The sequence below is a fragment of the Synchiropus splendidus genome, chromosome 1 (genome assembly GCF_027744825.2).
Source record: "Synchiropus splendidus isolate RoL2022-P1 chromosome 1, RoL_Sspl_1.0, whole genome shotgun sequence".
Lineage (NCBI taxonomy): Eukaryota > Metazoa > Chordata > Actinopteri > Syngnathiformes > Callionymidae > Synchiropus > Synchiropus splendidus.
This window is the reverse complement of record NC_071334.1, coordinates 24,167,712-24,182,874: the sequence shown is the minus strand read 5'-3', so window position 1 is coordinate 24,182,874 and position 15,163 is coordinate 24,167,712. Positions and strand designations below refer to the sequence as shown.

At 42.1% G+C, this 15,163-nt stretch overlaps 1 protein-coding gene across 9 annotated transcripts in view; it reads left to right on the top strand.

Annotated features, from left to right (window-relative positions):
- LOC128756339 (PH and SEC7 domain-containing protein 1-like) overlaps positions 1 to 14,657 on the top strand; it is a 43,315-nt gene extending 28,658 nt beyond the window's left edge. For 7 of the 9 annotated variants that reach the window (XM_053860780.1, XM_053860789.1, XM_053860759.1 and 4 more), the window contains 7 exons: positions 3,988 to 4,031; positions 7,746 to 7,939; positions 8,359 to 8,429; positions 9,466 to 9,623; positions 10,662 to 10,806; positions 10,956 to 11,099; positions 11,475 to 14,657. In XM_053860780.1, the coding sequence (XP_053716755.1) occupies positions 3,988 to 4,031; positions 7,746 to 7,939; positions 8,359 to 8,429; positions 9,466 to 9,623; positions 10,662 to 10,806; positions 10,956 to 11,099; positions 11,475 to 11,750 (1,032 nt within the window). In that variant the 3' untranslated portion in view covers positions 11,751 to 14,657. Of the gene's footprint in view, positions 1 to 3,987; positions 4,032 to 7,745; positions 7,940 to 8,004; positions 8,235 to 8,358; positions 8,430 to 9,465; positions 9,624 to 10,661; positions 10,807 to 10,955; positions 11,100 to 11,474 lie in introns of those variants that run through there. The other 2 variants (XR_008414223.1, XR_008414222.1) reach the window with 2 other exon arrangements.
- Positions 14,658 to 15,163: the final 506 nt, after the last annotated feature.

Sequence of the window (15,163 nt, the reverse complement as noted above, 5' to 3'; positions counted from 1 at the left end):
AGATCTCAAACAGACGTCTTCTGTAAGAATAGTACACGTTAAATATTATCCTTTCTATACTAGAATCCTGACAATAATTTGACTGTAAGGCAATATTTTGTCACTGAAACTGCCCATTGTGTATTATGTGTTGGTGAACTATGCATATCATGACTATTGGTCAGGGCCACAGGTGTGTTGCTTTTAAGTGATCAAACACTTTAATATTTGAGATCATATGTCGGTAGGAAATGAGCCTACAACTTCTTTTCTGGATTTTTTTTTGCAGCATAGGGGGTGACTTTAACACTATTGGAGTGTGACTGGGCCATTGCATACTCTTAGCGGACCGCCCTTTATGGTCTGCCTTAAAAGGCAGAGTCCGCCTCCACTGATGCTGAGGGAATTCTGACATTGCAAGTTGCACTCTCACTATATTTTGACAAAACCAGTGGAAAAATCCAGCATAGGGGTGAGACCCCAGTCTAAGACCTGAAAATACAAAACGCAGGGGAGATCATGTGATTCTCAATGACAAGGGCCACAGCTATACCAACCCTTTCATCAATTTCCGAAAGTTTCAACTGCATCAGCGTTCAAAATCAGTCAGATCAGTTGTGTGGTCGATAACCTTTTACTGTTGTTAGCTGTGCTTTCCTCGTCCATTCGCTTTACCTGAGTGACTTCAAAGTCAATGACTCTGGCTGACAGACTCCTCTCGGGAAAATACTGAGTCCATTTGTCTTCAAAGTGAAGATTTCCATCAGGCACTCGATCCTATCTGTCGCCTCCTCTCTCCTTCAGTCTGGCTTTTTTAGATGTCCTGATGGATTGTTGAAGTCTGCAAAGAACAGAGAGATGGTTTTTATTCCTCTGCATTACTGGTGAAAAAGGTTTTCCTCTTACCCTCTCACCCTCTGGACCAAATCTGAATGCTAATGACATGAACAAACTGATGGAGTGCTTGTAAACCGGTTGGGTAGAGGATGACTGTGATTTGCTGCTGATGATAGAGAGAGAGCGAGCGAGAGAGAGGGAGAGGAGGAGGAGGAGGCTCTGACGAACTGAGGGAGGCAAGCGAGTGAGAGCTCACTCCCCTCAGCTCCGGGCTTCTCTCCGTCTCCTCCTTGTCTCCGCAGCAGCAGGACCGAGAGGGAGACCGCGGCAAACCAGACCAACGAGGAATCAACAGGAAGGATCTTCATCAGGAGTTATTCCAGTGGAGGAGGACAAGAAAAAGATGAGCGTCCATCAGTGGACACTTAGCAGCTACGTCCGCCGGCTGCGATTTCTTTCTTGAAATTTTTTGGTGTCGTATGTAGTGACGAAATCGAGAGGAGGGGGTGTTCTCTGGAATCCCTGCGCTGAGATCTGAAGGCTTCTTTTTCCTCACATATTTCACCTTTTTCCATCCTTGACAAAGCAGTAGGATCTCAGTTACAATCGTCTGTGTGGTTTTGCTTCCACACTCTTCCACATCTTCTCTACTCACACCTCAATGTTTCACCAGTGGGACAGTGGGTGGACAGTTCAGAGTCGTCTGGTCTGCGGCTTGTCTCTGGACAGGTGTGAGTTTTCATGCTTCCTGGAGAAGTTTTGTCGTAGGCTTCTATAGATGCATCTTGGATTTACTTCTTGTGGCTTGTCGATGAAGAACCTTAGGAGAAATAAGCTGATCAAAGTGTTCTCTGTCAGCGTCACAGTGATGTATTTCCACGATCCGACATTTCTTTAACATTCAGTTCGTACTTTAGCACTTTGAAAATAGCTTGATTTCCCAATAAATCCAAAACATGATCGGAGTGAACAGCCTGCATTCGGCAGGCCGCCTACGCTCACGCTCCCTTTGCACTGTACGATACGGAAGAGACTTCCGGATGATGGACCCGTTCCGATACCCCAGAACTCCACGCTCACGCTCTCTTAAACCACTGGTGTTTCCGGACCTTCTCGGGAAAGCACAGGATGGGCAGAACCACCCTCAGGCCCGAAAGAGGAGGAAGGTATGGAAAATACAACACTTTTGGTGACTTCGGATGAAATACTTTTGTTGCAATTCTTTGTACTGTATTTTCTTTCTCTCCACTTTCCTATGCAAACCATGTAAGGTCAAGAGTGAGTTCATGTCCCTCATGAATCTGGCTTTTTTTGTCTCAGAATAGGGATAATAAAGACATTAGTTAACTTTGCTACTGTTTTTCTGTTGGACGTAGGTTTGAGGGCTCCAAAGATGTCCCTTTGACGGAGTAGAGATGAAATCTCTCCTGTTTAGATCTGACTACTAATGTGCTTTAGATGTTGGAAAGCCTGCTGCTCTGGTTTGAGTCACTGGTGGCTCCCTGACGTCGTCAACCTGTCACTCAGCAATTTCTTGGGCTCTCAGATAATCTGTAGGGAATATTAGCAAGATCAATGGTGAGATCTAAATTCACCTGTTCGGGCTTCCATCTCTCTTGATACTTCTATTTATCACTTCTGTTCATCTCCTCTACTGAACATGTTGCCGTCCTGCTGTGGCTGTGCGCGGCTCCATGTGTTGACATTCACGACCACATTTGCGCTGATACCAGAACTAAATCAGCAGTAATGTCTCCGGCTGCCCCTCATAAATATTCATTGACAATCGGCGATTGCTTTCACAGACAAATATGGAAGTTAACCTGATTACACCCTTGAATCCAACTCATTAGAAATCCAATTTAGGTGACAGAATTCATGACCCACTATGGTATGGTGAATTTAGAGCGTTTGTTGTGTTGAGGTTTCATATCAGCACTTCAATACCTTCTCTCACTAATTTCACAACAAGGACCATAAACCGTCTCACCCTCAAACAACCTTATTGTGCACTCGGAGGCTTGTCCAAATTATTACCAGCAAGAAAAGGGTGACATCTTTATTTGGTTATCACTATGTCATCTTCTCTGTCAGTCAACGCTCTCACATTGGATCTGTGCCCAGTGAATGGATAATGCATCATATCGTCTGAGCAAATGATGGCAACGCAACTTTACACGTATTTATGAATGAACCAGTGCTCCATTTGGGATTCAGATTTTTTTTCCTATGTGTGGGGTTGTGCTCTATAATAGCTTAAACCAAGGCCGAATTGAATAGAGGAACAAGCTACTATTTGGTTCAGTGACAGCAGTTTTGCAGTGAGAAATGAATGTGCGCATCTGTACAACCGTATTCTGCATTCAGCTGGGTCTCTAATCTTGTTCCTCCCTTTATGTTCGGGTCTATAGCTACATTGTTGTGCCTCTGACAACCAAACACTGAATGTGAAGGGCTAAATGATTGACAGGATAATTGATTTTCTTGATGACCAACCCTCGTTTGGATAATGAATGGCGCGCTGAATCTGATGATGGAACGATTAATGTTGTTCTCACCACTGCTACCTATGGATCAGAACATAATCTCATTTTATTAGTCACTTCAGTTATACTGAAAGGTGATGAGGCTCAGCAGGACGCCCTGTGAATTGACTCAATCGCATGCCTTAAAAGTCAGTAAATCCCATAAAGGTGGATTAAATGAAGGACTTACTTGCATTATGGTTTGAGCTCAGGACACTGTCAAAACTAGCCAATTCATGTGTGCTGCTAAGGTCAGCCGTAGTGGGTGCAGTATGGAGCTGTCAGTTTCTTCACACCTCTCACCACTTTGTCACCCGACGAACCAAAGTTTAACACCCCAGTGTGTTTTAAAAACCATTATATTTGACAGTCGCTGCAGTCACGGTTTCATTATTTGCTGTTGAAGTAGTGTTCCGATCAGCTTGTCATCTGGGCCACTGCCTGTGCTTGTGTGGCTACAGGTTCTGTAACTGACAGATCGATTACGACTCTTACGATGAATTGTCTGGTCCAAAAAAACCCCACCTCGCGTCTCCTGCTGCAAGCGTCACGTCATCGTACTGTAGAAGGCGCTGATATCGCCTATGAACTGTTTTGATATGCGGCTCCTTAATGTTAAAATGTCGCTTTGTGTGTCCCTCTGCAGGCGCTCTACAACTCCATCAAGAACCAAAAGCTTCAGTGGACTCTGTAAGTGATATCTCATTTCTACGTCTGTCAGAGACGCTGTCTTTGTGCTGGAGGATGGAGGCAGTATTGATTAATTTGTTAGCGGCCTGGTTAATGACGGCGTTGTCGGCCATGTGAAGCAAACATTAGTGTGTCAAGGGTTTCTATTCTGGATCACAGCTCAGCAGTGCCTCGCAGATGCCAATTAAGTCACTAGCTTTTCCAAGCTTTGTTGCCATAGTGACGGCTCCATGGATACGACTCCATAGCTACCGCATTGCCTTCCCTCTCCTCCCCATGTTCTGGCTCAACAGCGAGCAGATGGATGTACTGTACATATAAACACGCATTCTTACACAGACGCAGGAAGAGAAAGAGAGCGAGCTCCATTTAAACGTCTCTGTACCTGCATCCTTCACAAAGGTGCGACCGGCCTCCCACGATTCAGCCAAAAATAGCCCCAGTGTTCCCGATGCTGCTTGAATAAAAGTGGACAGGGGAGATCCACAGAGAGGCAGTGCTAAAAACCCTGACACATACAAGATTTTTACATTTAAAAAAAAAAAAATCACCCTCTGTCAGACTCACCCCCTGACATTAGATCTAAGATAAGAAAATGTCTACTCATTGGTGAACTGCTTTTAAAATGCTTCAGAAAAACAAACACATTGGCATTTTTATGAATATTAATATTATTTCTCTTGATCTTTGTACTTTTTTTTATTGACGGTGGCAGCTAGGGTGCGTTGAGGGTGGTCCACACACCTGTATATTTCCTCTAGTCCAAAGTCATAATGTCATGAGATTAAAGATAGTGGTGGGACTTTAACAAGATAATTACGATTAATTAATTATAACATTATTTCAAATAATTGCAACAAAAAACAAAATCAATTCTTATACAAATATATTCAAGACATTAAAAGAGCTTTAGTTTAAATAAGGTGATATAAAAACTTGAGTATAGCCACCATCATGATTTATTGTGCCATTGTCAAACAAACAACAAATAAACAATATTTTGTTGTTTAAATGTTTGTATGGCTCCATCATTAGTTTCACTAATATACCAAATTCATTCAGATTGAAAAATGTGGCTTCTTGTGGCAACTATTCTTATACCATTAAACTGCGATTAATTGAGATTAATTCATCACAAATTCTCTAATTAAGTAGATGTTTTTTTATCGAATCCCATCCCTAATTAAAATATTTAATCTTAATTGACACGTTTTGTATCTTTTCTAAATGTAACTTAAAAGGAAGATGTTATCAGCACAAGGGTGGCCATTAATGCATTGTTCATGTTGATGTTTTGTTCACTAGAGCAACTCTACATAACAGGAAGTGTCAAAAACATTCTTTAGAATAACCTCAGAGTCACTGAAAAGGTTCAAAAACATGGCAAAAAGCTTCACAATTGTGTTCATAAAATCTTCCTTTAAGTTACATTTAGAACAGATACAAAATGTGTGTTTTATTTGGCATTAATCGTGCGCTCGCTTAGTTTTTGTGCAATTGGTTGAGATTAAAGTTTTATTCTATTGACCTCCATAAAATTAAATAATCGATATTTTTAATAATAATACTAATGTAATAACAGACGGATGTCAACGTCCTAGCAGAGAGATGGACCAGCGATGTTGTGTGAAACCTGCATTTGTCACTTCACACTGTGCTGGTCTGCTGATGCATATTTTATCACACATGCGGAGACAAGACAAACATTCTGTGAGATGTCCATAAACATAGAACCCCCTCTTACATATATACATACACAACATTACCTTCCATTCAATTCTTCTGTATTTAGAGAGGAACAGCGTTGATCTACTTTTCGGATGTTCCTGTTTACTCGCTCTCATTCTCTCTCCGCTATGATTACATGAATACTGATAAACTCATGGATCACAGGTGTGTTTGTGTAGGTGAACTCATCTTTGTGAGAACAAATGGATGTTATTTCACTCCCCCACAGTCAACCATGCTGCACTTGGATGCACCCACATGTTCTCTGCTAGCTCATAGATGTATACATGCTTCCTCGCTCAGCGCGGGGGTGGAGAGCAAGAGGGGGAAGGAGGGAAAGAGGGGTTGCTTCTTACCAAAACACTGAGGCAACAAGTCACAATTTGAAACATTTCATGACCCTTCTATCCAAGCTCTTGGTCATTGTATCTAATCTCAGTCCAAGCACCTACTTCTGCCTCAAACATGGAATGTAATTTCATGTATTTATTCATTGTTTACAGCTGAGTGCGGGGTAAGGTTCAGGATAACTAGCCAGCCCTGCTGTCACTGGGTGACAGGTAAAGGGACCCTGAACAATTCGATGGGGCAGAGACAAAATATCAAAGCTCTCACGGGGACATCCATTGGTCTTTATCTTTAGTGTGAGTTTTAATGATTATGTTAGTAGTTCGAAAGAAGCACTCAAATTAACCACAGAGAACACCAGTTGTCTTCCTGCAATCTTCTGCAAATATTTAGCTGTATATCAATGTATTTTAAAAACGTAATTTCCCCTTAAATTCAATCCCCTCTCTTGTTGCCTTTTACCGTGATATTCTCTTTTATCTTATCTTCCCTGGCTCACTTGAGTGCCTTATATTTTTATTATTTATTATTCTCTAATTTTCCTCTCCATGGTTTTTCCATTCGTTCTTTTGATTTCCTAGCATTGGTCTATTCCCATGATCCTCCTTCCATTCCTTCCTTTTTGATTTTCTAGTGACTCCTTTTTCGACCTTCCCTTTGCTCGACCCATCCTCCTTCATCCCATTGTGTTATTGTTACTAATGTTCTGCCATCTTTAAATGATCGGCTTTGTCTTTTCACCCCCCTCCCCTTGTCCCTGCACCCCCTCCCTCACTCAGCGGAAAAAGTGGAGAAGGATTGAGGCCTGCAGTTACCAGGCAACAGGCTACATGCTCATTGGCTCCATCTCCGCTTCTCTCCGCAGCTGCTGTTCGGGGTTAACTGCCGTTGTGTTGGTTAGTCAGCTCCCGGTCCCAGGGGCACTGAGCTGCATCTCTATTTTCAGATGAGGGGTAGTGGGTACCTAGTGAGTAACAAGTGGAATTGCTGTGTTGTTGTTGCTGCTATTGTGACACATTCCGGTTAAATATAACATGCAAGGATTCCTAAACAGGCTGAGCAGGAAAAACTGAAGAATAATAATTAACTTCTGGTACACATTCCAACTTGGAGCGAAGAGGATGGCACTCCTTTCGCGTGGCACCCGTAGTGCAACCGCTGAAGTCACTCTCAAGTGACACCCGCCCTGCCTCTAAAACCTCTTATGCATGTTTGTTGACAAATTTTCCTTCCAAGGCAAAGGATTCATAAGCATTCATGCACGTCAACGGTTTAAAATCTTGTGTGAGTTAGGAGTCAAAGTGTGTGTGCGTGTGTGTGTTGGCATTCCCCCATTTGAGAAGGCATCTCAGAACTGGAGCAGGACAGACGCTGCATCTCCCAGTGTCTGATCAGAATGAGAAACAAGATTGCTGTTCAAATACTTAGAAAAGTCTTGTGCAACAACAAGGCTGAACACTGAGTCATGTATGAAAGTTCTGCTGTCCGGGTGTGATGTTTCTGGACCTGCTGTCCTCTCACTGAGGGGCCGGATGGAGGACGATGATGATGTGTTTACTTGCGTTGCTAATGAGACATGACACATGAGGCTCTTTCATCACCATGGAATCTGCTCCATCTTTCTGTGTGTCTCCATAGCGACGAGGAAGAGCTGCGGAAGTCCTTCTCTGAGCTGGGGGACAGCCTATGTGACTCCAACACCTCCAGAACCCTGAAGCGAGTGGGCAGCAGTGGGAAGTCCCTTTCGGAGGAGGCCCAGCCCTCTGGAACTCTGTTGTACAAAAATGGATTTCTGGTCCGCAAAGTACATGCCGACTCAGACGGAAAGAGAAGTACGACATAGCTGACACCTTTCACACGGTGCAGAAGCCAGCTCTAACACTTTGCTACTTTTGAGGAGGATTCTGGCTGCACTTCCCGCACTTCACAGTCCTGACAGGCCCCTACACTGTAGATAAGGAGCTGAATAACACACACTATCTTGTCATTTGATTTTTGAAGTTGACTTTTTGTTGATGCATTTTATTTCTGTTTACTGTTTCTCAGGTGTAACCTCAACACAATCAATGACCTCTAGTGATCACACGCTTAAGGGCGAGAGACCGTTGTGTTTACTTAAAACTGACTGTAAGCATCGATGGCTAGTTAATTATTTCGCGGTTTTCTTGCCTACTTTGAAGTAAAAGCCCTCTAGAGAGTGAAAATAAAATGTCTGATGGCTGAAAGTCAACAAAACATTTTTCTTTTTCAGCACCTAGAGGGAAACGTGGGTGGAAAACCTTCTACGCCATCCTCAAAGGTTTGATCCTCTATCTGCAGAAGGTACGAGTTGTTTATGCACTTTTAATAAAGGCTTCTGGGGAAGATGGATCTGGTTTTATATTCACAAATCACCTGTCGCACTTCCATCTACACTCCTGAGCCATAACCTGCTACCGCTTTTCACTTTTGTGTTACCGATGTAACACTTTCGCAAATGACTAAACCAAAGAAGTTATAGAGCCACAATGATTTATGCAGTGATAAGAAGAAGAAAAAATCAGAATTGCAGTGTACATTGTGCAGCAACATCTAGTGGTGACTGTGTTTCTTGCAAGCCCTTGGATTGCTAGGGTCGTAAAATGAAACCATAAATTGAATTAAGAGAAATTCATATTGATATTCATGTTTTTTCCCTGCAATTTACAGTGTGTCTGCGATTAGTGTACTACGTAGCACCCTCACTTTTCAATGTAGCTTACTAATTCTCTATTCTTTAAAAATCGTATTTCATTTTTCTTTATTGGTACCTGACATCCCAAAAAGCTTATGTTTTGTTTTTGCAGTAGTGGTCAATAATAATTTGCTGATTTTGATGACAGCGTGATTGGATTAATGTTTGTTGAGCTCATTTTTCAGTTTCTTGAGTGATTGTTCACAGGATGATGATGTGAATTTTGCTGTGTTTTTTTTTTATATGGAATCTCTTTCAAAGATTTTTGCTTTTTGATGTTCCTTGTACTTATGGTATTTAATATATATATATTTAATTTTTTTTTTAAAGTCGGGGGATTTTTGCACTGCCTGGTACAGTGTTTTTTTCAGGCTTTAAATTTAACTTGCAACGTGATGCTTTCATAAGTTTTAGCATTGTACCTCCCTATGAATCATGAAGTACAGATGGTTTCAGTGTGATATCAGCAGCAAATATTTTGAAGATATTTATAGATAGTTTTTTGCTGAGTTATTTTTCCAGTGTACTGCTTGGTAGAGCGTGGTATAGCTGATTCATTTCCTTATTGGTCAGAAAATGTGTGTTGAATCAATCCTGTCGAGAGTTTTAAACATTTTATGTTGTTGTTAATTTCCATGGCAACAGGGGGAGTACCGACCTGACAAGCAGCTGTCAGACGAAGATCTCAAAAATGCAGTGTCCATCCACCACTCACTGGCAATGAAAGCTTCTGACTACAGCAAGAGACCCAACGTCTTCTATCTGAGGACAGCTGACTGGAGAGTTTACCTCTTCCAGGCCCCGTGAGTCACCTCTCTTTCTGTCACAGGAATCGAAATAAACCTCCCTAGGTTTCAGATCACTGGCCTCCTGGCTGGGAGACTAAACTGTTTTTCCACTGCTAGACCACCTAACAGCTCTGCGTTGGCGTCAGATTTAGTGCTAGGAAAGAGATCATGAGCTAGTGTTGTTTCCTCACTTCATTGAGTCTCTAAATTGAAGTGGTTTCAAACGTGATATCAGTCTGGATATCTTTGCTTTAACATTTAATAGCCCAACTTTGACTAGGTTTGCTCTTTGCTTGAATGTGACTCAGCTGTTCAGTGAAGAGACTGAGGACATTAGGGCTGTGTAAAAACTCATGATTTATTTGGACCGTTAAACATCCAACCACCTATGATCTGCTCAGCTGTTTTTACATGTGGAACTCATGCAGTCACGGCTGATCTGAGCATGTGTGTGTGTGTGTGTGTACGTGTGATTGAGTGTGTATGTAGGTATGTGTCAGAGAGAGCTAGAGAGATAAAGATGTAGCAGGAAGTGACACGGTGTGGCCACATGTCTCGTTCCTCCTGAGAGCTGGCTCTGTGTTCCAGTTACAGTATATGGCCCAGATACTCTCCCCCTCCACCCCTCACCTGTCTCCCCTCCACTCTGATCACAACCCCACCTTTCCTCATGCTTTTCTCATCCCTTGCTTTCTCCACCTCTCCTATCCTCACTCTCTGTTCACTTCTTCCCACCCATCATCACCCTTGTGTCTGGTGCACTCCCTCTCTTCTCTTGTAACCTGTTTACCATTCCTCCCATTTCCTCCTTCCTAGACGTGAGTCCTTCTTTTCTGACGACTCCCCACTTCCAACCTCTTGTGGCCCCTTGCACACTTCCCAGTCTTCCCACATTCTCCCCTCCTTTTATCACTCCTGCCATTCTCTCTTCACACCTTCAATATTTCCATTTCTCACCCCGGACTCTCTGTGGTCTTGTCCCCTCTGTTCCTCTGACCCCTGACTCATCTCTCTAGTCATTTCTGAACACTCTGTTCTTACTTACGACTATAGGAACGCTGAGCAAATGCAATCGTGGATTACCCGGATAAACACGGTGGCAGCCATGTTCTCCGCTCCTCCCTTCCCTGCAGCCATCGGCTCCCAGAAGAAGTTCAGCCGTCCACTGCTGCCCGGGACCATGAGCAAGTTATCGGAGGTGACTCTTGTCTTCTGAGGTTGAGCTCTAGTCTCCTCTCTGTGACTGGATCCATGAGTAAAAGAGAATAATAGAGAATAATGTTATTAATATGCTAATAAATAACTTAAAGTTGCTTAACACTGAAAGACTCTCATTTGCTCTGACAGGAGGAACAGGTCCGGTCCCATGAATCTCGATTTAGATCCGTCTCCACTGAACTGGCAGAGCTGAGGGCCCTTCAACCTGACAGGAAGGTCAAAGGTCGCGAGGCAGAGGAGTATCGCCAGAGAGACGAGTACCTGGAGTTCGAGGTGACAGATTAGTTTGTCCTCTGTTTGCAATGATTATACTATATCAATAATAAGATGGACGACAACAGTAGGACACAAAAAAATGAAAATCAATAATTAGTCTCATCACAATTTATAATAATGCTGTTTATTCCTTGGCGCCTGAATTTTCTTCTTTTCAGCCACACACGTCTGCTCAGATTAGACTCTTAGTCCCACTTTGAAAGGTGTGACTTGGAGTCAGTGTTTGTCACTTTGTGTTTGAAGTACATAATAAAAAAATTTATATGCCATAAACATGTAAACAACTATATTTTGATCAATAACCTCATAACCTCTATTGGTGTCAGGATATCTTTGAAGTAGTTCTGACGCTCCATTCTTCTTTCCCCTCAGAAAACCCGCTATGGCACGTATACCATGCTGATGAAAGCCAAAATTAGAAGCGGCGAGGAAGACCTGTCAGTGTTCGAGTCCCTGCTGCTGGAGGACAACAGTCTGCAGCGGGCCCACTCCAGTCCCACGTTGCAGGACACCAGTCTGGCCAGTCAGACCAGTCAGGCCAGCAGCACCAGAGACGGGGGCAACAGCAGCCGAGCCAGTGGCTGCAGTGCTGCTAAACCCCGCTCTGATGCTCAGAGACAAAGCTACCGGCAGGCTGTCAAGAAGTGAGGATGGACAGGGGGCCGGGAGGCGGTTTTCATTTCTAACCCAGGAGAGCTCTGCTTGAGGAGGGGGAGCGGGGATCTACCCAATACCCAACCATGACACTCCTCCCGGCACCCCAGCAATCTGTGGAGGAGGTGCAAAGACTTGGCAGAGCTGGTTGGGACCGGCGGGTCACTGGTGCCGCAGGGGGGCAGAGGACACCAGGTGACAGACCGCTGTGATGCTGGAGATTCAGACGGTGCTCGAGTTTTGGACCAGCACCATCAGGAACATTTTACTTGTCTTAATTTCTTTCTCCAGCCATCTTCTCTCTCCTGTGTTCCTGGACCAAGCCAGTTCACACTTACAAACATTTTTTTTGTTTCAGAGATGACCTCTTTCACATCAGAGTGAAACTCTGTTCTGTTTTAATGGAGAGAAATTCATGTTTTCAAATAATAGATGCATATATCAGCTCTGGCTGATGAAACAACACTTCTGATAAAAGCTTGTGCAGGTCATATTATTCATAAAAAATGAAAACATCACATTTACAGTGCTATTAAACTTTGGTAAGTTGGGTCTAAATTCTGGGCCTAATGGCGAGGGTCCAAATCATCCCATTCGTTGACAAAGTAGAGCCCATTTGTTTCTGGAGTGAATGCATGACTGTCCAGGCTCTCAATGAGCGGAGTGTGTCCAGATTTTACCCGCATTGACATTCCGTCCGTCGGGAGGATGTTTCCGCTGACGATTCTGTGGAGGCGATGCGTCATGACGAAGTGTCGCTGCTGGACTCGACACGTCGCTTGTGAATCTTCTCTTCTCACTCGTCAGAAGCAACAAGTCGCAGCGTTCTCGTCAAGATGTTTGCTTCACGGCTCTTCTTTGCTTCTGTGATGCTTTCCTCTCCCCCGTGGCAGGACATCGGCAGAGATCTGCATGTTCGCACCCCTCTCTTCTTTTGTGAGGAGTTTCCTCTGAGTACTCATAACACTCACCAGGCAAAAGCTGAATGTTTCACTGTTTTTACTGTGTTTGCTGGTGTTCAAGCCGCCATCTAAGTGTACAATGACAACAATAAGTTCTCATCCAGCGTTTGTTGTAAATAACTATATTGTACTCTATATTTACAATATATTCAAAACGCTATACGCAGTCTTCTTGTGCAACGAACATTCTTTTCCTTAAATGTTTGTGTTTTTCAGTGAATTCCCCTGAATGTCTGGAGTTAGTGGCAAGATTATCAGACAGGTTCCAGCCCAAAGCATCTTTCTCTGTCATAAGCGCATGATTTTAAAGGTTTCAAATTTGCAAGCTGCATCTGAGACGCATGAAAACATGAAAGGGAACCGAAGCAAATGGTTGGTTCAGTCGGAGGACTGGGCTTGGCTCAGACAGCAGTGGTCATCATTACTCCGGAGGGCTTCTGTATGTGTGTGTGTATGCTTTTAGACATGTCCACACTACTACACTTTCTTAATAGAATGTCAACATATTCAGGAATCCTGTGTATTCCTCCACACGTGTGATGTCTCAAAAAACCCTGACCTACAGAGAATCTCTGTCTAATACACACCTACATCACTTGAATATTTTTTTTATGATAAGACAGCATTTTAGAAAGAAAGTATAGCAGTGTGATGTGTTGCATGTCACGGAGTGTCACGTAAAAGCTTTGGTGTCCCGTGTGAAGGCTCTTGTGTAAAGCAGATCTTCTTGTCCCAGATGAAACAGTCATTGATGAAGAATTATGCAACAATGTAATTTGTCCATAGTAATGCAGACAAGCACACAAATATAGTTATGGTGTAAATCTACTAAAAACGACTTTATGTTTATGCAAATAAACTATTATTTTCTAATTCCACAAAAACAAACTTGAGCAAACCCTAGAAATACATGCTCAAACATGATTAATGATGGTAATGGTAATCACATCCATGAAAAATTCAAATGAAACCAGAACAATTTAAAGATGGTTATGGAACACAAGGGCTTCCTTTACTGCTTTTTAATTTTTAAATAAGTCATATTTTAAGTTGGAACCACAAACTTTTTGGAACTGCGAACCAGTGGAACGGCTAATTAAACCTTGTAAAGGTTGTGGCATAACCACATGATGAAAAGACGTGACGTCTAATTGTCAAACTGACAATTTTGAAACTTTGTCAAAACACTGTCATGCAATGAAAAGAAGGTAGAAGACAGCACACCTAATTCTTGTAATAATAATAAAGACACAAGCATTTGAATTAAAATCACCACAAAATATCTGTGACCCTCACCTTAACTCTCTCTTAAGAACAGGTATAACCTTGAATAAAGTCCAGGGAAAAAAATTATTAATTTGATTTGACAATCAGAAGGTTTTCTTATCTCACACTAATTTGTGAAAAAACCTCGGATTGATGGTCACAGAGAAGGATGAGTTTCATTATGCTTAATTTTGCTCACGTTTGCTCATCTGTGTGGGAAGATTTGACTCCACCATCACATGTCTCCAAGGTCTTGCACGTCCTCTGTTGTCAGCTCTATCAGAGCTTGGATGGTGCTGGTCGCCATGGCACCTGTTAGCATGGTGATAGTTGGTTCCCCTGGTGACGGCTCAGTGATGCTCAGGTGAAAGTCACCCTGCGGCAGCAGAGGAAGTCTTTGCAGAGGTCGCCTTTTTATTTTTCGGATGTAAATAGCGCATGAGATGTTGCAATGTTTATTTATGATTAAAAGCGAAGGTTTAATGTGTAATTGTGAATGATGCTGCCATCGTTTTTTTCAGACGTCCATTTCTGTTTTGTTTCTCACTGCCTTGTTGACTCACCGAGGAGATGATGTTTGTTGGACTCTTTTTCAGGAACTGATGGGAAAATAAAACGTTGAAATGTCATTGTTTGAGATTTAATGTCATGAGCAAAATTCATTTAAAATAAAGTGTTTGTTTCTCTTTCAATATTGTTTTATTAAGCAAGGCATTCAATTTGTATATTAATTTCAGTGGAAATATTGAATAATCATATGTTGTTGTTATCGTTATTTATTTATTTGATCATTTTTATTCTAACCTACTAACATGCAACACTTTGCACATGCACTTATATACTAACATAGCACACCGAATAGAGAATAAACAACACAGATAAAAAAAGGAAAAAATATTGCAGAGTTCATTGTCCACACAATTATTATTATTATTATTATTATTGTTATTATTATTGTTATAACAATAATAATAATAATAATAATAATTTTTATATCAATGTATATTTTAATTATATTAAGTGTTCACATTTGATAATTCTATGGGATATAATTGTGCCCTGTGGAAAAATAATGACGGAAAAAAATATACACTTTAATTTAAGAATTCTCAATCCAAAACACAAACATTATGATAGCCGGTATCTTTCTATCTACCCTTGACTGCACACGTAAGAAAG